The sequence below is a fragment of the Syngnathus acus genome, chromosome 11 (genome assembly GCF_901709675.1).
Source record: "Syngnathus acus chromosome 11, fSynAcu1.2, whole genome shotgun sequence".
Lineage (NCBI taxonomy): Eukaryota > Metazoa > Chordata > Actinopteri > Syngnathiformes > Syngnathidae > Syngnathus > Syngnathus acus.
The window spans coordinates 1894961-1917304 of record NC_051096.1 but is presented as its reverse complement, the minus strand read 5'-3'; the positions used below and the strand labels follow the sequence as shown (position 1 = coordinate 1917304).

General features: G+C 52.5%; 7 protein-coding genes across 16 annotated transcripts; 6 read left to right on the top strand and 1 right to left on the bottom strand.

Annotated features, from left to right (window-relative positions):
- Positions 1–536: 536 nt before the first annotated feature.
- Positions 537–2121, top strand: si:ch211-191i18.2 (uncharacterized protein LOC564095 homolog). 2 transcript variants are annotated; one of them, XM_037264254.1, is made up of 4 exons: positions 537–645; positions 1121–1198; positions 1446–1636; positions 1846–2121. In XM_037264254.1, the coding sequence occupies exons 1-4, from the start codon at positions 594–596 to the stop codon at positions 1903–1905; spliced, it is 381 nt and encodes a 126-aa protein (XP_037120149.1). In that variant the 5' UTR covers positions 537–593; the 3' UTR covers positions 1906–2121. The 2 variants fall into 2 exon arrangements, with proteins under 2 accessions (XP_037120149.1, XP_037120148.1); XM_037264253.1 differs by lacking the exon at positions 1846–2121 and adding an exon at positions 1747–1838.
- Positions 2122–3214: 1093 nt separating this feature from the next.
- cart4 (cocaine- and amphetamine-regulated transcript 4) lies at positions 3215–4542 on the top strand. Of its 2 annotated transcripts, XM_037264283.1 has the most exons (5): positions 3241–3280; positions 3365–3424; positions 3505–3656; positions 3974–4057; positions 4211–4542. In XM_037264283.1, the coding sequence occupies exons 3-5, from the start codon at positions 3510–3512 to the stop codon at positions 4316–4318; spliced, it is 339 nt and encodes a 112-aa protein (XP_037120178.1). In that variant the 5' UTR covers positions 3241–3280; positions 3365–3424; positions 3505–3509; the 3' UTR covers positions 4319–4542. The 2 variants fall into 2 exon arrangements, with proteins under 2 accessions (XP_037120177.1, XP_037120178.1); XM_037264282.1 differs by lacking the exon at positions 3365–3424 and having other exon boundaries at positions 3215–3280.
- A 1545-nt stretch (positions 4543–6087) lies between these two features.
- vps45 (vacuolar protein sorting 45 homolog) lies at positions 6088–9622 on the top strand. Its single transcript, XM_037263966.1, has 15 exons — positions 6088–6360; positions 6489–6623; positions 6688–6748; positions 6831–6910; positions 7213–7281; positions 7355–7492; positions 7556–7666; positions 7760–7894; positions 8073–8186; positions 8262–8429; positions 8492–8650; positions 8830–8937; positions 9001–9122; positions 9175–9306; positions 9394–9622. The coding sequence occupies exons 1-15, from the start codon at positions 6268–6270 to the stop codon at positions 9455–9457; spliced, it is 1689 nt and encodes a 562-aa protein (XP_037119861.1). The 5' UTR covers positions 6088–6267; the 3' UTR covers positions 9458–9622.
- A 142-nt stretch (positions 9623–9764) lies between these two features.
- On the bottom strand, positions 9765–11893 carry LOC119130369 (transmembrane protein 65-like). Its single transcript, XM_037264206.1, has 7 exons — positions 11474–11893; positions 11083–11127; positions 10941–11008; positions 10799–10853; positions 10570–10612; positions 10306–10411; positions 9765–10236 (listed from the first exon to the last, which is right to left on the bottom strand). The coding sequence occupies exons 1-7, from the start codon at positions 11724–11726 to the stop codon at positions 10117–10119; spliced, it is 690 nt and encodes a 229-aa protein (XP_037120101.1). The 5' UTR covers positions 11727–11893; the 3' UTR covers positions 9765–10116.
- A 442-nt stretch (positions 11894–12335) lies between these two features.
- psmb4 (proteasome 20S subunit beta 4) lies at positions 12336–14403 on the top strand. Its single transcript, XM_037264171.1, has 8 exons — positions 12336–12500; positions 12986–13112; positions 13258–13337; positions 13420–13566; positions 13663–13744; positions 13814–13930; positions 14065–14153; positions 14295–14403. Exons 1-8 carry the CDS (start codon positions 12376–12378, stop codon positions 14305–14307), a joined length of 780 nt encoding a protein of 259 aa, XP_037120066.1. The 5' UTR covers positions 12336–12375; the 3' UTR covers positions 14308–14403.
- A 281-nt stretch (positions 14404–14684) lies between these two features.
- On the top strand, positions 14685–20019 carry rfx5 (regulatory factor X, 5). 8 transcript variants are annotated; one of them, XM_037263915.1, is made up of 11 exons: positions 14685–14796; positions 15763–15920; positions 15992–16025; positions 16693–16775; positions 16847–16969; positions 17040–17156; positions 17277–17355; positions 17427–17625; positions 17699–17781; positions 17845–17970; positions 18040–20019. In XM_037263915.1, exons 2-11 carry the CDS (start codon positions 15799–15801, stop codon positions 18970–18972), a joined length of 1899 nt encoding a protein of 632 aa, XP_037119810.1. In that variant the 5' UTR covers positions 14685–14796; positions 15763–15798; the 3' UTR covers positions 18973–20019. The 8 variants fall into 8 exon arrangements, with proteins under 8 accessions (XP_037119810.1, XP_037119811.1, XP_037119809.1 ...); XM_037263916.1 differs by lacking the exon at positions 14685–14796 and adding an exon at positions 14805–15400; XM_037263914.1 differs by lacking the exon at positions 14685–14796 and adding an exon at positions 14805–15400 and having other exon boundaries at positions 15638–15920.
- A 209-nt stretch (positions 20020–20228) lies between these two features.
- LOC119130346 (gastrula zinc finger protein XlCGF7.1-like) lies at positions 20229–22292 on the top strand. Its single transcript, XM_037264174.1, has 2 exons — positions 20229–20346; positions 20887–22292. The coding sequence occupies exons 1-2, from the start codon at positions 20292–20294 to the stop codon at positions 21705–21707; spliced, it is 876 nt and encodes a 291-aa protein (XP_037120069.1). The 5' UTR covers positions 20229–20291; the 3' UTR covers positions 21708–22292.
- Positions 22293–22344: the final 52 nt, after the last annotated feature.

Sequence of the window (22344 nt, the reverse complement as noted above, 5' to 3'; positions counted from 1 at the left end):
CTTGAATTACTCTCAGATTTCCATGACATGAGGTGTGTCAATTGGATTCATGTGTTCATCCATCCTTCCATCCATCTCGTCATTGTGTGGCAGGAACTTTGACCTCTGATGGCATCATGATGAATAAATTAGTCATCATCAGCGTCAGGTGCTTAGGCCTGAGAACGGAAAATAGAAGAATGACACAGGAACTGCATGTGTGTGTTGAGTCTATTGTTGACCGTCCAGCTGTGCTGGAGTGAAACAAAGAGCTTTTTGAACCCCCCCCCCAACACACAAAAGTTTGCATTCCAAAAGGGGATGTCGAGTCACTCCAGTTGTGTGCACACTGAGTGGTCTTGATTTGATAAGCTCCGTTAGCTAGCTAGTTTGTCGTTTTGGAGTCGATGTAGTGCCTGCATGTGCACTTTTGGACTAAGAAGAAGAAGAAGGTCAGACATCTTTTGGCGAGCCCCCAACAAACTTGGCAGGAAAACCGCAAGAGCCACTATGGACGCCACCCCCGTCCATCTCCTTCCATGCTGCCCCGCCCCCTCCTCTTTCTTGTACTTGAAGACCCCCACACACACACACATGCAACAAGTCAGTGCAGCATGTCGTCCTTGTGTGTGTCTGCACTTGCCCTCATCCTCTTCATCACAACCGGTGAGTTCTGACTCCTATGTATGTGTGGGTGTGCGTGTGTGTGTGTGTGTGCGTGCGTGTGTGCGTGTGTGTGTGTGGGGGGGGGGGGGGGGTGCGTGCACTGATCACACAGAAGTATAATACTTGTTCAAATGTGTCTGGTGAGTGCGTTAACAACTTAGCAAAGTCTCTTTCTCTCACTCACACACACACACACACACATACACATGCACACACAGCATGATTTGGCTGAGCGGGGTGGGGGGTGATCACTGTCTGTAACATCATTCATCACACCAGTGTGATGGGAAGCAGTGTGATTGATACCTGATGACATCAGGACACACCCACTCTCTAAATATAATCAGTATACTTCACTTCCAATCAGTGAATGTGTGTTTGTGTTTGTGTGATTCATCTAAATGTTTTCTCAATATGTCCCGGTTAGACTCCTAGTTGTGTTCCATCCACTTATCAGGCGTGTGCATGTGTTCAGGTTGTGATGCCGAGGCGACCACGTCATCCCCGGACTACGAGTACGATGACAACTCCACACTACGATACAGCTTCTTCAGTCAGTTAGCACACACACACACACACACACACACACACACACACACACACACACACACGCAAGCACCCAGATGCATGTCGTGCCTTCTGATGGTTGGTTGTGTGTGTGTGTGTGTGTGTGTGTGTGTGTGTGTGTGTGTGTGTGTGTGTGTGTGTGTGTGTGTGTGTGTGTGTGTGTGTGTGTGTGTGTGTGTGTGTGTGTGTGTGTGTGTGTGTGTGTGTGTGTGTGTGTGTGTGTGTGTGTGCAGGTAACACAAGCAGCGATGACTTGGACAACTTCCTGAAGGACAGGAAGCGCCTGCTGGACTCGCAAGAGGACGAGGACTTGGAGGAGCGGGATGAAGAGGATGTGGGCGTTACCACGGCAACATGGCAAGCACACACAGAGAAGGGTGGAGTCTCGCTCGGCAACGCAGCTTCATCCACCTCTATCTGCCCGGTGAGTGCGACAATGACCTTTAGGCGACCCCCGCAGCATATTCAACATCGGATAGGTTAGGTCAGGTGACCTTTGCTGAGCCGTGAGCGTGTTTGTGTGCCTGCGTGCAGATGGGCTGTGTCGCAACCGTAGTGTCCAAACAAAAGCCAAGCGGGTGTGCTGATGCCGACATGCTTACAGAGGCGCTTGTTGCTTGACTTCCTTTGCAGGGTGGGGTGATGATGATGACGGTGGTGATGATGGTGGTCATCATGGAAACACACACGTGACACGGTACCACCCCTCCCACCCAACGACCTATTTGTCAAAGTTGCCTTGCCTCTCTTGGAATGATGTGGCATCGAAGCGCATTTGAAGAAAAGAAACAAGCACCAAATTTTTGCACTTGTGTCAAAAGTTGATATGCATCCTTCCCTGCGCCAGTGTGTGTGCGCGCGCGTGTGTTTTGACAAACAATAAAGTAAGTCTGACTTTGTTGTTTCCTACTTGAGCTCTTGAAATGTGCATCGGGAGCACTTTTGCAGGTGAATAAAAAGCGTGAGATCTTCTTTGGGATTCGAGCTAGCTGCCGCCCACACGCCCATCGGCTTCATTTTGCTGTCTTTTCTTCCCTCAGCGTTGATACTCGCACGTGCACACATGCAGTCGCACGCACACAAGCATCCTGCGGCGTGCGTTGACGGGCGTGTCGGCCGCCCACCTGCTGCGCCCTCTTTTTTCCTTTGTTGTTTGTCTGACACAAGATGATGACAAGAAGGAGGAGGGGAAGAAGGCAACGACGATGCCGTGGGGCGTCACGCGCCCCACCCGAAGGCCTTGCTTGACGTGGAAAAAAAGGCAAAAAAAAAAACCCAAAAAAACAAGCTTGACGCGATTCTTCTGGGCGGGGCCAAGCCCACCTCCGCTGAGGTCAAAGATGACAACAAGCTGAACAACTTGAAGGTGGGCCACATCGTTTGTCTTCCTGATGAGGTCACGCGAGCGCACACGCCAATAAACATGTGTGAGACAGCAACACATTGGCACACAGAAAATCGTGACACAACAACCTCTGACCTCTGTCAGCCTTTGCGGTGTGTCACCCAAGCAAAGCATGTTAGCTTTGCGCTAACTCACAGATATTAGCGTTTTGGGCTCCTTCTGCGAGACGTACTGCGTGACGCCTCATCTCGTTCCTGGAGAGCTCAGTGCTGCAGGTTGCGGCACAACGCCAAATTCCGACTTTGCGGTGTGGTTGTCTGAATTTGTTTAACTTGTATTGAACCCGTTCAACTTATTTTGGGACACACACACAGACACACACTCACGGCCACACACAGACACACCCAAGGAGAGCCGTCCAGCCCGGTGGTCATCCTTTCCGATGGACCAAGACCGGCGAAGGAAAGGAGACGGCGCAATTGTGGCGTCCGCTCACCTTGCGGTGACCTATTGAATATGGAGCAGGCGCCGCCTTCATCCATCAGAGAGCGGCCAGACGCCACCCGGCGGACGCACTTTTGCTGTGAAGACGTGAGCGATGACGGAGGCTAGAGGGGTGGGAGGGGGAGGGGGGGAAGCATAAAGGCCGAGGCGCCAGAACGCCGCCGCACACTGCGGCGACACCGACCACGAGCAGACGAAGAAGTGACAGAAGCTGGTCAGGTGAGAGACAATTTGCAACTTTGACTCGATGTTGCCTCGCAGGCGCCAAAAAGCCATGGCGGCCCAATTCTCTGTTGCCAGAAGCGTCTTTGCAGATTCCAAAGTATGGGGAGGAAGGCAGCTGTGCAGCGGATGCATCTTCACGTGGGAGCGGCCACTGCGTGTCCTCACAATGACCGGCGGGCGACCAGTCTTCAATTTTTTTTGTTCTCTTTGCTTTTCAGGTGTAATGGAGAGTGTGCGCGTGTTCCTCTTCCTCTATGTGTGCCTGTCCCCGTTGACAGTCCTGTGCCGGGGTCAAAGGTCGGCTACCGACACGCAGATCCCGGCCGCGCCCGACCAAGACAAAATCTTCCAGCTCACAAAAGATGACGTGGTCAGTCAATTTGTGTGTGTGTGTTTGTGTGTCAGCCCACTTGCTGTTTTGTAGCTCTTTCAATTTTGATCAATGAGAAGAACCACTTTGTTGTGATTGGCGGTGACCACGCCCACAGCGGCACAGACCTCCCTCTCTCACTGACTGATTTGTGTCAAGTGCAATTTTGCAGTCGTTAAGAGTCAAACAACTGCAATCAATCAGGCCACAAAGTCTTTTCCGCTCATCAACATACCGCCGACATGGCAACCGATCATGAGCCACGCGCTCACTGCAGGTCATTATCATCTCTTTTGTGTGTGTGTGTGTGCGTGAAGGCGGAGGTGCTGCAGGACTTCCTGGACGAGGCGGAAGGTGGCACGGGCCTGTCGCTGCAGAAGAGGGCCAGCGTCATCCCTCGGGTGAGAATGCCGCTGACAGCTGTCACTCACAGCACAGGCAGCTCGCCGCTACAACAATGCGGTGGGCGGGCCCTGCTTGATGCATGCTTCGCCTCCATGGGGCGCTTGCTTCGCCGGGCTGCGCTAACGTGATTGTGGCTTTGTTGCCATCAGTGCGACGTGGGCGAGCGCTGCGCCATGAAGCACGGCCCCAGAATCGGACGACTGTGCGACTGCCTGCGGGGGGCGGCGTGCAACACTTTCTTCCTGCGCTGCTACTGAAGGCCCATAGGCCCGAAGGCCCACCCGCGAGGATGCCGGCACGCTAATCCAACCACAGCACTTTTGGGACGATGTTTTGCAACACTCGACACAAAAGTCTTCTGTTGTCCGGCGAACCGTTAAAACAATGCTGACGGGCGGGGATGGTCTGATGCATTTCTGGCTTGAATTCCAAACTCAAACCAGTTTTGGGTACACCCTTTGTACCATGTTTGTGCCACCTTCTGTTGATTAGAAAAGATCAGAAAAAGGCAAGTCCAACTTTTTGGGGTTTCTTCATTTGCTAAGTTTGGCTGCATCGCACACAACATCATCGAAGACCATGTCCCGTGGCCCTAAAAAATTTCGACCTCTTGCCACAGCCAAGTAAAATCAAGAAAAGCAAAGGGTCCCGTCGCATCGCGTCCTGGCGTCCTCACGGGTGTCGCGCAGCAGGCAGCGGCACCGTTTGCTGCTCGCTGTCCTCCTTATTACCTGTCAAGTGTCACCTCATGTTTGTTCAATAAAGCTCCTTCACAAAGATGCACTCTGGGTCCTTTCAAGGAGTCAAACCCGGTTTTGCTGTTCCTGACAGTACACAACGAACTGAAATAATTCATCGAATACTCCCCAAAGCCTTTATGTATTTTCATCTACGAGGGAGGTCACACTCACAAAAAAAAACTGAACACTGAACTCTGTCGCAGCGGAGACGATGCGCGACACGACACACAACACAAGAGCTCAGTGCTGCCAGCTGCGAGGTTGTGGCGCAACGCGGTACTGCGGCTGATGGACGTCGGGATGGATTTCCTTCACGGCCGCCTCCTTTATTTGAAGTTAGGGAGTGGAACGCAATGGGCCAATCAGAGACAAGCGATCGGGTGACGTCGGGCCATGCTGCGAAGCTTCTTTTCATTACTTCGCCTCACATGCCGCTTATCAAGCGGCTGGCATTTACTGCGACGATAAGACGCCTTCGTCACAGGCGCACAAAGGTATTTATCTCCCACCAAACAACATGAACGGACAAAGTGGCCTTTTCGCAGCACTTTCAAAGGCAACCTGACACCATAGCCAGCGTGTGTGTGGGTGCACACTACTCTTGGAATAAAGAAACCGTTTCCCCTTTTATCGGGATTTGAATGAAGCTATTATGAAATATCGTTTTTATTTCAGTAGACGCTGCAATGGATTAATGGCCTTGCTTATGTATTTCATTGAGGACAGATGATTTCAGAGAAACAAATTGTATCTCAAGGCAGCACTTCATCATTCTGAGGATGATAACCGTGTTTAGATAACTCGAAAAGACAGGTGTTGATCAGTGCAAGTTTGCAGGCGAGGACAAACGTAGGTAGCAGCACTGCAAGGATGTACCCCCCCCCCCCCCCCACACACACACACACACATGGTCGTACAAAATGTAACATGAAATAAGATTGTTGTTGTGTTAAACTCAGAAGCTAAAAGGAAATGTATACACCAGTGTACCGCTATCGTATTTAATTGAGGACAAATAAAAGCTGAGAGACGAATCGTTTCGTTAAGAAATTTATTGGATCGTCATCACTACTTCCGGTCAGTCGTCAAAATAAAGGTTATTGCAGGCAAATATTTTTAAATCTGGTTGATTTTAAGGGTCTATTAAAAGGTAGAAAAATAAACATTTTTACTCCGACTGCGATGCATATTTTGTTGAAATAAATAAAAGTCTGTCGAGGTTTATTTTGAACTTTGTCAAAGCTTAACTTCCTCCTTGGTGACGAATCCAAATGGCCGTTTGGCGCATGCGCATCACATTGTTATTTCGTCAGTGTATGGTTTGACAAGCTGCTGGAGACGGCTGATTTCTTTGAACGCTTTTCTTGGGTCAATTTCTTGTCAAGGCGATTCGCTTTGGCTTTCGGCGCGCCTTTTTGTTGTAGTCGTTGTTGTTGTAGTCGTTGCCGTTCTTGTTGTTGGGCGCCATGAACGTGACACTGGCGGTGAAGCAGTACATCTCGAAGATGATCGAGAGCAGCGGGGCCGGGATGAAGGTGCTGCTCATGGACAAGGAGACGGTGAGAAGACACAACGCCCATCAGTGAGGAGCAACAGAACATATTCATGCCTGGCCTTAGTTCGACGATAGTTTTTCGGGGGGCTGGCCTCTCGTGCGTGCTCATTGTCGCCTGTGCGTACTGTGCAGACGAGTGTGGTGAGCGTGGTTTACACGCAGTCGGAGATCCTGCAGAAGGAGGTCTACCTCTTCGAACGCATCGACTCTCAGGGCAGAGAAAGCATGAAGCACTTGAAGGCTATCTGCTTCCTCAGACCCAGCAAGGTGCGTGCCAGCCGTCAGTGGCACCGTCGGCGGCAGTGGCGTGACAAGTGCGTTTGTGCTGCAGGAAAACGTGCAACATCTGATCCAGGAGCTGAGAAGACCAAAGTACAGCGTCTACTTTATTTGTGAGAACAGCCAGCGACCTGCACGCCGTCTCGCCCGTTCGTGCTCTGCTCAAGCGTGTGTGTTTGCGTATGTGTGTGTCAGACTTCAGCAACGTGATCAGCAAAAGTGAAATCAAGGCTTTGGCTGAGGCGGACGAACAGGAAGTGGTGGCTGAAGTGCAGGTGAGTGACGCTTCCTGACTTCCAAGTGGGACGATATTTCAACTTTGATCCACTCAAAGCAGCGGAGCCCTTTGTGTGCGTTCTTTTTTCTTTTTGACAATCCTCGATCGTGGGCCTGGTAGCGGACGAGCCGGCGGGGGTCATGTCCCCGTCAACGTCCTCGCGTCTCCTTCTGCAAATCGAAGCATGAAGTGCGGCATGGTGCCGATATTGAATCAGTTGGACACGAGCCTCGTGTGGCCGGTTCCGACAAGGCCGCCGTTGCCGTCTTCCCCACTAATTGCATGTGCGCCTTTCCGCAGGAGTTTTATGGCGATTTCATTGCCGTCAATCCTCACGTGTTCTCCCTCAACCTGCAGGGTGTGGCCAAGGTAAGAAGGAGCACAGCTAGTCCCGCCTTGATGCGCATGCTCATGTGTGTGCTTCTGTGTGCGTGCGCGTCAGGGGCGTAGCTGGGACCCGTCCATGTTGTTGCGCTGCACGCAGGGCCTGACGTCCGTCCTGCTGGCCCTGAAGAAGTGCCCCATGATCCGCTATCAGCTGTCCTCCGACATGGCCAAACGGCTGGCGGAGAGCGTCAAGGTGAGGCCGCCGCCGTGCAGGTCGCTCGACCTGCCCGACCTCTGACCTCTCGCCCCAACGCAGCAAATCATCACCAAGGAGTACGAGCTCTTTGACTTCAGGAAGACGGAAGTCCCGCCCCTGCTGCTCATTCTGGACCGCAGCGACGACGGCGTCACGCCACTGCTCAACCAGGTGCGACGTCCGTGACTGTCTGGCGTTTTTCCTTAACATTTTGAACTCAAACTTTCTTATGGGATCAAAGTTGAAATTGAACCGTGTGCGCAGTGGACGTACCAGGCCATGGTGCACGAGCTGCTGGGCTTCAACAACAACCGCATCGACTTGTCCGGGGTGCCCGGTATCAGCAAAGACCTGCGCGAGGTGGTCCTGTCCGCTGACAACGACGACTTCTACGCCAACGTGAGTATCCAACTGGGAGACACCCCCCCCCCCCCCCTACTTTTTTGTTTGACTTTTGTATACGTGCTGCGTAGCAAATGCGAAGGATGGGATCAAGTCATGTCAATATAGCAACAGATTTATTTTCTGACGGGGGGGGGATTGTGAGCCTCATGACAACAGACATGGCCTCTTGCAGAACTTGTACTTAAACTTTGGTGAGATCGGCAGCAACATCAAGAACCTAATGGAGGACTTTCAAAAGAAAAGACCCAAAGGCCAGCAGAAGCTAGAGTCCATCTCGGACATGAAGGTGCTGACACCCGCCCGCCCGCGCGCGTTTGTCCTTTGCGGAGTGATTTGACCCCACCCCCTGCTACTGCCACAGGCCTTTGTGGACAACTACCCGCAGTTCAAGAAGATGTCGGGCACCGTGTCCAAGCACGTGACGGTGGTGGGCGAGCTGTCGCGGCTTGTGGCCGAGCGACGGCTGATGGAGGTGTCAGAGGTGGAGCAAGAACTGGCCTGCCAGAACGACCACAACGGCGCGCAGCAGGTATGCTCGACGGACGCTGTCACCAAAGATGCTCTGGCGTGACGCCATCATCCTGTACCCAGAACGTGCGTCGGCTGCTGCGCGACAGCCGCGTGACGGAGCTGGACGCCGTACGGCTGGTGGCGCTTTACGCGCTGCGCTACGAGCGTCACGCCGCCAGCGTCCTGCCGGCGCTTCTGGACGAGCTGGCCAGGAGAGGCGTGTCCGACCGACACCGCAAGGTACAAAACACCGTCTTGAAACCGCTTTGAAGTGCTTGCGCTCGGTTGTTAGCGTCTCGTTCAACGTCGTACACCTTTTTGATGTGGTCCAGCAAATGGTCGTTTCAATATTGCGCTCTGATTCGGCACGCTTTTATGCTCCTCCCGTCTCGGCTTTCCAATCACAATCTGTGTGCCAGATGGTCCAGTGTGTGGTTGAGTACGGCGGCAAGCGGGTTCGAGGAAGCGAGCTGATGGCACCGACGGACGCTGTTGCCATCACCAAGCAGTTCTTCAAAGGCCTCAAGGTGAGCGAGCAATGGCGACCGCTCGCCAACGCACAACGCTGTATGACATGCGGCCTCCAACAGGGTGTGGAGAACGTCTACGCGCAGCATCGGCCTCTTCTTCACGACACGCTGGATCAGCTGCTGAAAGGCCGCCTGAAGGACACTCACTTTCCCTACCTGGGAGCCAGTAGCCTCCGGGACAGGTGAGGTGACGCCCGCCCAGGTCACGCCCTCGTGACCCCCGCGTCTGTGCAGGCCCCAGGACGTGGTGGTGTTTATGATCGGCGGCGCCACTTACGAAGAAGCGCTGAGTGTGTACAACTTGAACCGCAGCACGCCCGGCGCGCGCGTCGTGCTGGGAGGGACTAGCATGCTCAACACCAAGAGGTCTTGCTCACAGCCACACACATACACACACACGAATGTGTTTCCGTGTTTGCAAGTGACACACACCTGCCTCTCTCCTGCACTCAGCTTCTTGGAGGAAGTGATGTCATCCACGAGCGGCAGCCTCAGTCGCCATAGCAACAGACACTGACCACTCTGTGGATGGAGAGTACGTCAAGAACATCCGTCCCTCATCGGCACGTGGGTCCCATTTCTGCCTCGGGAGGCGACGACGCGCCTCGTCCGTTTTGCGCCTTTTTGTTACTGCTGATCTGGCCACGTCAAGGGCAATTAAATGTAAAGGTTCAAATCATGACTTTTTTTTGTCTTCCCAGCAAGCACTATGCAAATGTGTTGCCGCCCAGTGCTGGCACAATGTGATTCGTGGCCCATAAACTCTTCCGGCATCAGGCCGTGTAACACTAACAAGTGGGCGGTGCAGAGAAGACAACAGAAAGTGTTTACTGCAAAATAACATGGGACTTTTACTCCACTTGATGGCATCACAGAAGAGAAATGGGTGCAACGCATCCAATGACAAAAAGAAGGCACGGATGGAGCAATCTGGATTTTGTCCTTTTTCATTTTGGGTGCAGGCAAAGTGAGGACAGGAACGACGGCAGAGTGGATTTGCACATAGGGTCCTCAATTTGTCAGTCCCAAAGCGGAGGAGTGTTACTTGCGGCAGCAAAACTGCATCAACCACTTTCGCCGTGATTGTAGCGCGCTCCCATGGGGAGGGCAAAAAGAGTCACAAAGCCTTTTTCATCCACGTCTTCACCACAATTGGAGGCCCGTCCGCTTTGCGTGTTAGGACGGTGCTGCCTCCTCCGCCGCTTTGTCCGCCTTTGCCTTCTCGTCGCCGCAACCAGTGAAAAAAAGCGGGAACATTCCCAAGACGCAGCCGATGAAGACCCCGATGGCTTTGCCCTGCGGATGCACGACATTAATGGCGGGGTCAATGTCGTCGGCGCGACATGGGTCGGGCATCGAGCTTACTGCGTGTGAGCTGAGCCTGGTCTGCCACATGTCGGCCTGTTTTGGCGTCAAGTCCGGGACCCGCATTCCCAGTCTGGACGCCAGCGCCTCCACGTAACCTGCCAAGCTTGAGCGCCCGCACAAACATGTGCGAATCAGCGGCAAAGCCCGAGTCGAGAGGGTTTTTCATTTTCAGATCCAAATGACGACGCTTCGTGTCTGGCTCATCGAGTCTTGCGTGGGCCGTGGCCGAACCAATCCCAAACCCTAAACCTGAGTCCTTACCCGAGACCCGCCAAGTCGGACACCAGGTTCCCCAGGGCGGCGGCTGCACAAAAGCAAAAACATCCACATCAAAACACGTCACGTAGAGCGCAGCGGCACGACTTCCGCCTGTCTCGGTAACCGTAGCAATGCACTCATCTCCATCAGAACAAACGGAAGGAACACAAAGAGTTTCGGGACCAAGTCGACACAAAACATTGAAAATGCAACGGCGGTCATCGGACGTTACCGGCCATGGTGGAGATTCCCAGCGTGACTCCAATGGAAAGCTCAATCTGTGTCCCCTGCAGGCCAGAAGAATACGGGAACAAAATGGACAAGTTACGTGCTTGACGGGCGGCATCGGGAAGGCGAGGCGGCCTGCCACTCACAGCTGAGATCATGATGGCATTGTCCAGGAAACCAAAGCCGATGAAGGGAAGAGTGTTGTGGAATAAAACTGCAAGCAAGCAGCCGGCAGGTGAGCGAGCGTGTGAGTTTGTTTGCTTGCATGTGTGTGAGAGTGACGCTGACCATATCGGATCTGAGCCGCGGTGGGTGGCGAAGATTCCACTGTTTCTGTGGAGTAAAAGCAAACATCAGAAGAAAACACCATAAAGAAAGAGCGTGGCTAGTTGACATATTGTCTGGATGATTTGCTATTTCTGTTGACTCCCACACTCAAGACTAATTTGTACTTTAGGAGCAAAGGGATAAATGGCGACGAGATTCGTCCTGAAGTCCACCACTGGGAATTGGAACTTCGAAAAGAGTTTCTACGTATTCCACAGAAACTTGCGCAACCATTCGCGGGGAGCTGAGCTGTGACCACGCCTACTTATTTAAAGGACCGGTGAGCCTCAAACTCGGATGAACGCTATGGGGCGGGGCGAGGCGCGGTGGAGGTAGGGAGCAAGGGACGAACCTTGAGCGATGGCAATGGACTCGAAGTCCTGGAGTTCCTTTAGCAAGCAGGCCCTCTCGCGGGCCTGCAGTTGGTAGATGAACTCTTTGGCCCGCCTGGGCGAGTTGAGCCGCTCTCTGGGCTCGTTGCGGCCGTGAGTTCCGAGCAGGCGCCGAGGCCACTGACTCGCTGCATCGCCCGGGAGCTTCCCCGGACGAACGGCCACCGCCACACAACGAAGCGCGGCTGCCGCCGGCGGGCACAAGCGAAGCATGCCGAGCGCACGGAATCGCAATGAATGATTGAATAAAGTCGCTCGGTGGTCGATGTGGTTGCTTCTCAATGTCCACCCAAAATGAACGAACGACTTTCACGAGTCCACTTGCGTCTCTTGTTCAAGTTGTGAACGTTCACAGTAGTGAAGCCAAAGCCGATGAGTCACACTTCCGGTTGCCGCTTTCAGGATAAAACGTGAAACGGTTTTCCCGTTTTTTTGTTTTTCCACTCATGATTTGCAGGGGATATTTTAAGCGCGTGCGCGCGTAACCCCCCCCCCCCCCCCACACACACACACACACTTTGATTGATTGATTGGTTGGTTGATTGATTGATTGATTGATTGATTGATTGAATAAATGAATAAACTTTTCCAATCGGCCAAGGGTGCGTTCGGAAAAATAGTCCGACGCCCTCTTCCTACGCTGAAAGTCAATAAAAAGTAAAGAGCGCCCCGCTCCCATTTATTACCAAATGTCGGGGCGCCGAGTCCGCGCACCGTCACTCCGTTTCTTATGCACCCTGAGAAACCGACCAACAAATTTGAGCAAGCTCTGAGTTTCCGAACGGTTGGAGGCCGGAGATTTTTTCAGGACGTGCCTCAAAAACCCGTCGCTGCGTCACATCCGGCTAAGGTTTCACCAACAATGGCGGCGAGCGGTTTGAAACTCAATTTGTGGGAGAATGGACCCAAACCGGGCGCCTTTTACTCGCTCCGAAGCGGCAGCGACGTTGAGCAGAATTCAGCTGGTGGTCCAGTTCGACACACCATGTGAGCGTCAAGATTTCGTTTTCTATTCTTCCCCCCAGACTTGAGCTGATTAGCTTTCGCTTTGAGTGCCACTGCTGTATCATCGTCGAGCTAACTGATGCTAAGCTAACTGATGAGACTTTCGGTAGTACGTTGAAGCCTCGGTCACAGCACGTGCATTGAATTGCGTATCATTTTCATGTGTACTTTTTCTGCTCATGGTTGTTCGTTAGATTAGCAAACTGATCTGTTGCTCATCCTGTCAGTCAATTTAACTTTACGCACCCCTAAACATGTCATCGTAGATTCAGAAAACACTGGTTGAATACAACGTGGAGCCTACGAATATGTACAATACTACTTAAACGGACAATATCCACAAGTGACAAAATGATTGCATTGCGTTTGTTGCACATCTTTTAGCCTGCAAGTTTCCGATAGGCTATGTTTGAAAACTGCTTGTGTATTCGAGGTGCTGTTAAATGGTGACTTAATTTTGTGCGCAGGACCCCGATGGTGACGGGATCGTCGGTGCTGGCGGTCAAGTTTGATGGCGGCGTGGTGATGGCGGCTGACATGTTGGGCTCGTACGGCTCCCTGGCAAGGTTCCGGAACATCTCCAGACTCATGAAGGTGAGCCTTGCCCCAAAAATACACTGTAATCTTTGCATGTCAAGCAAACTGGACTCTGTGTAAACTTTGCAATGACCAACTGGTCAATATTGGACAGCAACAAGACTCCATCCCCACTCTTGTGCTGAAACTTTTTTCCCCCTAGGTGAACAACAGCACCATCCTGGGCGCTTCGGGCGACTACGCTGACTACCAGTACCTCAAGCAGGTCATCGAGCAGATGGTGTAAGCGAAACCGTTGGCCGTGCCGCACCGGCTGAGCGGCTCAGGAGCTCAAGCCGCCTTCGCTTTGCTCTGCTCCCGGCAGCATCGACGAGGAGCTGCTGGGGGACGGCCACAGCTACAGCCCCAAGGCCATGCACTCGTGGCTCACCAGGGTCATGTACAACCGCCGCAGTAAGATGAACCCCTTGTGGAACACTGTGGTCATCGGTGGCTTCTACCACGGACAGAGGTTGGTTTCGCGATTTGACCGGACAGCGAAAGTTGCTCTGCAGTCGGCACCCGATTCTTTTTTTTTTCACTGCAATCACGGTCACTTTCTCTGTAGTTTTCTGGGTTACGTGGACAAGCTGGGAGTGGCTTACGAGGCCCCCACGGTGGCCACCGGCTTCGGCGCCTACCTGGCTCAGGTCAGTGTGCCTTCCTCTCCACGACGGGCACACAGTTTGCTTTCTATATGACCTGCGTCGTGCGTGCAGCCCCTGATGCGGGAGGCGCTGGAGAACAAGGTGCACGTGAGCAAACAGGAAGCCCGCGAGCTGGTGGACCGCTGCCTCAAGGTTCTCTACTACAGAGACGCTCGCTCCTACAACAGAGTGAGTTCTGAAAACCACTTTGAATTTGCGTTTGGCGGTGACTGATGGCTAGTGGTCACGCAGATTTTCATGATGCTCAAAGTTGACCCAAATGAGGTAGGAGATGATCCTCACAGACCTTTTTATTGTGTCAGTACGAGGTTGCCGTAGTAACTGAAGAGGGCGTGGAGATCGTGGGCCCGCTGTCTTCCGAAACCAACTGGGACATTGCGCACACTATCAGGTAAGGGGCAAAGATCTTTTGCACCTCCTCCTCAACTGAGAAGGATGCTAAAGGAAGGTCAGAAAAGCCAGAAACACCTGAGAGGCTTCTGAGTCCTTATTGGTCAAGAAAGTCAACATTTGACATTTCTTCTGTCTGCAGCGGCTTTGAATGAATACCGAAGGGAGCCAGACTTCCACTTTCTCTGCGCTCAAGCAAATGTTTCTTCTCACTTTTGTATCATTTGAATAAATGTGTTCAGTCAAACATTGCTGAGTTTTCTCTTGTATCTATTAGTCAAATTTTATATTTCATTTTGACAGACATGCACATTTATTGGTCATATTGATTTTATGTTTTTATGACGTAATGATTTTAATTGCGTATGTTCCAGACAGGTTGTTGCTATGTAGAAAAGCCGCGATCAGCTCCTCTGTCTCGTAACTGGGTAGATCAGACGACGTCGTCCAACCCAAATAATCTCCGTCAGAAAAAGGTTTGGTCTTCGCGAATGAAATGCGACCAGATTTGGGTATCCGGGCAGGTTAGCGCCCGCCCGCCAATGGGAATGGACGTGCGCTTTGTAGTCAGGCAGACATAACAGAGTCGTCCAATCACAAAAAAATCTCAAGGGCTTTTTTTTTTTTGCTGTATCTTGGCTCAGGTACTTTCCTTTTCTTTTTTAAAATGCTAACTCCAACGCTAGTCAATTGTGCTCTAGTGGTTGAACAACAAGGGTCACTGCCCGCGTTTGGGGATTACTTTGAAATAAAATCGAGTGGAAAAATCAGCGGAGGGCTCGCTTCGACGCTTGCTAGCTGATGCTATTTGATAGCAACGAGCTCTGCTTGTTTTGTTAGCTTGCCGGAGACAAACGTTGCCGTCGTCGGTAAAGTTCGGATGTCATCGCGCTTCCCACTTTGTGCGTGCGCTGATAAGATTTAAGAGTACGACGGGGAGGAGGAGGACATGAGGGTGACCACGGCATGTCCGCTAGCATGACGGCTAGCTTCTTAGCCCTATGCTAACGAAGCCGACACATGGCGCCGGGCGGCCGGGTCGGCAGCCTTGCGTTACCTCGGTGTTGCCTGGCGCTCAGGGAGCAAACGTGCCGCAGAGGCGCCGTCCGTCCCCCACGATGACCCCAAACTAGTTAAACATTTAATCATGACTGGTGGTGTGCGCTTATGGACCTCATACAATTAATTTGTCCACACAAGCGGCAGCGACATTAGATGGAACGCTTCTTGATATCTGCAGTTTAAAATGTGAGTAGAGCAGCAAGTGGTCAGTCCGTCTAACTCATGGTTCTGGGGCTCGAATCTGGGTTCACCTTCCTCCCCCTCCCAAGTCCTAAAACATGTTTGTTCATTGAAGGCCAAATTGTGCAGTTGGCAATGCTTGCGGGTCTGCACGCATATTGACATATTCCGGCGACCAGTGTTTTGCCCTCCATTTGACTGGCGACCGCTCCATTGTTTGTCTACATGTGCCTTGACATGAAGTGGTGACCAGTCTGGGATGTCAGCTGGTACGGGGTCAACAAGCAAAGCAAGAGGATGAATTGGCAAGTGGTGTTGCTTGTTTTGGAAGTGTGAAGACCAACTTTGAGGGTCCTGCCTTTGTACAGATGGTGCTCCTGAGCACCGTGTAGTCAGTGGTCCACATGTTGGAGGAGCAGCACCGGGGCCACCCCGGCAGCGGGCAGGAGGAGGACGACGACGCCAAGGCACCCGATGCCCACACCGAGCCCAGCATGTTGCTGCAGAAGCTCAAGACAAACATCTCGTACGTCGCCGGACAACATCGACCACACAAGCCATGCAACGGTCTCACGGTCTGTTTATCCTCCGTTGCAGAAAGAGTGTTCAGGCCAAAGTGGACCAGATCCTGGTGAGCGGCACATGGACACACAGCTTCATATGGACGGGTCGGATGTAGATGTAGGCCGCTTATTTGGGGGCGGCGTGGTTCGTTGGTAAAGCGGTCGTCTCCCAACCCAGAGGTTGAGTGTTTGATCCCTGGTCATTGTGACCATGTCCAAGTGTACTTGAGCAAGACACCGAAGCCCCTCAAAATGGCATTTCCCACAGTAACACCGCAGAACATGCACGGGCATGAATTGATGATCATTCAGTTGCCGCTTTACTCCGTAACATCCGTCAGAAAATCCACCACGGTCTCGATCGTTTTTTTTTTTTTCCCAAGTGAAAGCGGAGACGTTTGCTACCGTGTTGTTTTTCATGAACACAACGCAAAGCGCCACTCGAAGAATCTAAATGAAATTGCAGCAATGCATCAAAATGGAATCGCAGCCTTGAGAATCCAATGAAAAGAAAATCTGAGTGGAAGAGAGGCGCAAAGAGAATGTCAAGTTTATTTATATAGCCCTAAATCACAGGCAAGTCTCAAAGGGCTTCACATATACAAAAAATTGACAATTATTCTCAAGCATCCCCTGATCTTAAACTCCCAATGTCCGTCCGGTAGCCGTGGTTGTTGCATTGCCGCGAGAAGACGTTTTCTGCTGATGATGTCACGGCCTATTCTCGTCTGACAGCAAGATGTTCAACGCTTCTCCGACAACGACAAGCTGTACCTGTACCTCCAGCTGCCCTCGGGCCTGGCCGCTGGCGACAAGAGGTCCGCCCGCCTGCCTTCTGCCGCACCGCTCCAAAAGCACTCATACTAAGGATGTGTTTGCGTGTGCCTAGCGTCGGCGGTGACAGTCCGTTCAACACGTCCGAACAGGTGCACACCTGCAATTGGATCCGCAGCCACCTGGAGGAGCACTCGGACACGTGTCTGCCCAAGCAGGATGTCTACGAAACCTACAGGTGAGTGAACGCGTGTGCACGTAGGGTGACCTGTCTTCCGTGCTGTCTGTGTATCCTCTGCTCTTTTCAGGCGCTACTGCGAGAACCTGCAGCATCGGCCACTGAGCGCCGCCAACTTTGGCAAAATCATCCGCGATATTTTCCCCAACATTAAAGCTCGACGGCTGGGAGGCCGAGGCCAGTCCAAATATCCTGACCCCAAACGTAGCGCGGCCAAAGCTGCGCTGTGCTTTCCTTTGCGCCGCATCGCGTGTTGTGAACGTGTTAAGTGTGGCTGGAGCTTTTTCCCTAACTGCCGAGGCGCCACGTACTGCTACAGCGGAATCAGGAGGAAGACCGTGCTCAACATGCCGCTGCTGCCCAGCCTCGACCTCAAGAACGACCCGGTACGCACACGCGTGCATGCCTCGAGGTCAAGCCCGCCCCATCTCCTTGTCTTCCTTTTCTGCGTACTCAGGCAGAGTTGACGGAGTTGGTGCAGACGTACAAGCAGGAAGTGACGGAGGCAGCGTGCGAGTTGATCTGCGATTGGGCGCAGAAGATCCTCAAGCGTTCCTTTGACACAGTGGTGGAGATTGCGCGCTACCTCATCCAAGAGCACATTGTCAATCCCAGATGCCGCCAAGCCGAGCTGGTGGCGTCGGCAGCGCTGGCTGGTAACATGCGCGCGGGAGAAGATTGGCTCGGATCCATGTTTGTGGGCCTCACCATGTCCCCGCTGTGTTCCAGGAGGTCCCGCCAAGCCTCACAAGGTCATCAAGAAAACACCCCCTGTGTCCAAATGCGAGGGCGACGCCCCCGCCGACCTCAGGGTAGCCGAGCGCCCGCCTGCCAGAGTCCAAGTCGCTGTGGCTCACCACTTCCTGTTTCCTCAGGACTGTGGAGACTCAGCCCCCTCATCTGCCTCGAAGCCACCAGGCGCCGACAAGGCGGCGCCCTTGGCCAAACCTCTGTCGCTGGAGGCCCCGCCCTCTCCAGCCGTCTCATCTCTTCGGCCTGCGGTAGGTTGCCTACACCAGCTGTCAACTTAGATCAATCAAATGAAACCGTGTGCGTGCGTGCGTGCGCAGGTGGAGGCGTACATGAAGCAGCTCCCCCGAATCCTGCCTCGCAGCTTTCTCCCCGACAAGACGCCGCTGTCGGTACGGTCCTCGCCACCCTCGTTGGCGCCCAAAGATGCGGGCGGAGCCTCTGGAACGGGCAGCCCGGCAGCAAGCAGTGGGGGCGTGAAGGTGATCGCCATGGCGACGCTGCCCCAGCAGCAGGGTGGCCCGCTGCCCCTCATGATCGTCCCCCAGGGCTGTTTGTCCTATGAGCGGGAAAAAGCGCCTGCGTCGGTGCTGCAGAAAGCGCGGGAGGGCGCAGTTAAGCGCCCCCACGAGGCCACAGAGGGCGCTTCGACGGTTGCTTTGGCGGGCCCTCCAGTCAAACGCAAACGCGGGAGACCGAGGAAACCTCGCCCAGAGGACGCTTTGCCCCAGCCTACCACTCAGCCACCGCTGCCATCGGCAACGCCCCATGGCCCCGTCATCACCTCGGTGACAGGCGGCGTCATCCAAAAGGCGTCGTCATCTGTGTCCACCTCGCAGTCGGTGCTGGAGCTAGTGATACGAGAGCCGCCGGGTCTCCTTCTGAGCGCGCTGCCCGCGCCCCCCACTGCCACCCGGCTGGCCCCACTGGGCGGCAGCGGCCCACCTGAGCCGGACCACCATGCCCGGCCGCTGCTGCTTTTCCAGAGCGCGGGGAACGCCGGATGGGAGCTGGCAGCATCCGGTCGCACGCCGATGGTGGAGGTCATCCAGAAGGCGCCCCGACCCAACAGCAACAATACCGGCACCAGCGGCAGCACTAGCAGCTGCATCTGGCCTTCGCCTGAGCCTCCTCGAATGCTACGCGAGTGCGGCCAAGTGGAACCCGTGCTGGTGGAAGTCGACCCGTTGTCGTCCTCGTCGTCTCCTCCTTCTGTAGCCAGAAAAGGGGAGGAGCCGACTCACAGCCCCTAGACGCTGCCTCTCTTTTGACCTCGCGGCCCCGCCCCCTCATCCTTCTCGCAGGCAGAAATCCCAGTTTGGCCACGTGCTTGACCGATGGCGGGGATGAATGAAGCCTCGACCTCGAGCCGAGATGCTGTTGCACTCAACTCGCACTGTGGCTCCTCCGTCCATCCGTAGGACACCCCCCCTCGGCGGAGCCCAAATATGAAGTAGTATTCCGGAGGAAGGGACAGGAAGATGACTTACTACGGGTCAGAACCTGCTCCTGGTTCTTTGCGCTGACCTCCACACTTTTGTGTGCTGCTTTGTTCTTTTGCTGCCATAACTGTTCTTCCACGCATGAGTGTGTACATACATGTGTGTCCATGTGTGTCCATGTGTGGGTTGTATGTGTGCGCACGCTCATCTCAATGCTCTTGTCTTCGCCCAGAACGATGAGCACAATGGTGGGCAAAATGCTCACATGCAGTTGTTTGCGTGTTAGCGCACAAATTTGTTTGCACTAACACCACATCATTTATGTGATGTCATGTGATGATGAATATTGAGTGTTGAGAATGAATTTTGGGGAAAACCGTCTACAAAGCAACGGTGGGGAGATATGACGTGATGTGGAAATTCTTCATTTATGTAGGAAGGCGAGCTCGACTTGAGAAGTCGGTGGAGAAATCCATGACATGAAAATCGGTAATCGGGTAGTTTGCGGATCGATTGTGCACCCGCGCCATCTTGCACTTTTACACAGAAAGTAGGGGGCAGAGGCAAGGAGTGACGTCAAGTTCAAGACGTCAGTTTTAGGCTGTTACGGCGAGGGTTGTGTGCGCTCCCTTGCCCTCGGGCATTGTGGATAATATAGTTTGTTTGTCTGTTGCTATGACAACGTGTCCCGCTCGGTTTTCCTGTGAGTTTTTTTTGTCTTTGTTTGTGTTGAGTATTTGTGTTGTTTCGCGTTTGCACTTTATACTTGTTCTTGTGTCTTGGCATGAAACCGACCAAGTCGGTCCAATTGTAAAAAAAAAAAAAACTCAACAAGATGCCAATCATGAGTGAAACGCACCTTTGCTTTCCTTGCGTGTGTGTAAATTCTATTTTTATTGTCGAATTGAAAACTGAAATTCAAACTGTTGTTAGACATTTCCTTACTCTATTTTAAAACGCTAATCAAATAACCAGTCGTTTTCCCACTTTTAAAGGGCTTCGCCAAAAAGTCTACCATAGCTTTTATTTTTAAGAAGGCGGATGTAAAGGTTGGTTGACTTCCGGGTTGGAGCTCGTCGACCTTGCTAATCGGGAAACCAACGATCGATCGGCGCTCCAGAACGCACGAAATGGACCCACCTCGCCAGTTCGCTTCGCATTTGGAGCCCAGCTTCAACGTTGAAGGTTTGTTTTCCACCAATTTTTTGCCGACGTAATGAAGGCTCCCCGCTTGGGCAACAGCTAAACTGTTAGCAAGAGCTAGCTGCTTATGCTACAATGTGTTACCAACCCAATTAAAAAATCATATATAGTGGTGTGGTCCGTCGTTGCTTACGAATACATAAATAATTGACAGTTTGTTACTTTTACCTGCTCAAATACTATATTTATAGAATAGAATGCCTTTCTTGTCATTGCACAACAGGTACACAACGAAATTGGTCCGTTGGTTCGTAGTAGGGGGAATGAGGTATGAACTGTAAAGGGCTATCCCGAGCATAAGTTAATCGGCATGGATAAGGAAGACAGCATAAAACAAACCTAGTCCACTGGTGCAGGATTGGAATTATTAGATACGTGAGTGTACCTTCTAGAATTGCACAAGGTTACGTTTGCCAAGAACAGTACCAGACAGATAAAGTGACTTTGCGTGTGGAATTGCACAAGATTGTATACATCTTGGCGGAGTCATACTTGTGCTTTCTTCTTTTTCGTTCGTTCCAGTGGTGTTGCCGTCCGACGTGCTGGAAGTGATCGTGGAGGAAGACCGGCAGCTGCTCTCGCCCCCACGCGATAAAGAGGAAGAGGAGGGCCGAAGCGAGCCGGACGTGCGAGCCGACTCGGACGGTTGCGATTCAGAGGCGGCCGCCGGGACGAAGCGCTTGAGCTGCCTGCAGTGCTGCCAGAGTTTTGACAACAAATACCGGCTGGTGCACCACAGCAGGATGCACACGGGCAAGCAAATGGTCTGCACAGTGTGTGGCAAAAACCTCTCCAGCAGGAGCAACCTGCGCACGCACATGAGGACGCACTCATCGGAGAAAACCTTCACCTGCTCCGTGTGCGGCAAAGGCTTCTCCGTCAAGAGATACCTGGTGTCCCACATGCGAATACACACAGGAGAGAAACCTTACTCCTGCTCCGTGTGTGGCTCGGGCTTCAGCTACCGCATGTCGCTGGTTCTCCACATGAGAACGCACACGGGAGAGAAACCCTTCTCCTGCTCCGCTTGCGGCAAACGCTTCTGCCAGAAAGGCCAGCTAAGAGCGCACACCAGGACGCACACAGGAGAGAAACCCTTCTACTGCTCACTTTGCGGAAAGACGTTTTCTGAGCGGGGGCACATGATTTCGCACATCAGGTCGCACACGGGTGACAAACCGCACGCATGCTCGCTGTGCGGGAAAACCTTCGCCACCAAGAGGAACGTGACTGTCCACACCAGGACGCACACCGGCGAGACGCCGTTCGGCTGCAGCCTTTGTCACAAGAGATTCCCGCACAAGTATCAGATCACACGACACAAGTGCGCTAACGTGCAGTAGCTCGGCTGCAGAGTTGCGTGAAAATCCCGTCCCGGTGATCCTGGAGTCAGGAGTGATTGCCAACGGAATCATTTGCTCATTGCCGACTTCGTACGCGGTGAACATTTTAGGGACTATCGAGGCTTTCTTATACACTTTCTTACGAAGCCTTCTCTCAGGAGTCAAACGCACTCTGCGGACAAAATCCACATTGTTTTTTTTTAAGGTGGGGAAGTAATCACATATTGCGAGTTTTGTTTAACCTATAGCACAATGAATAATAGTGTTATGCTGTTTTTAAACCCACAGTTTACTTGTGAGTTTTGTCAAACCCATAACACATTGAACAATAGTGTTATGCTGTTTTTAAACTTACACTGTTAGTCAGTTCGTAATTAAGAACAAACTGTGTTTTAATGTTTTACATTGTAAACCTTAGTCAAACTAAACTTAAACTGGACACGTATCTTAATCCTGCAAATGCCCCATTATAGATGGCACAAAACTGTTGCACTTAAAAGCAACATGAGGGTCATTTTGTGTATTAATGGCGGGCCTCTCCGATTGTGGCATATTACACTATAAAATGGCTCGAGTGTCAACTTCTGATTTGATGTTTTATTTCCAGTGCAAACAAAATGCGGGAAATCTCGACACC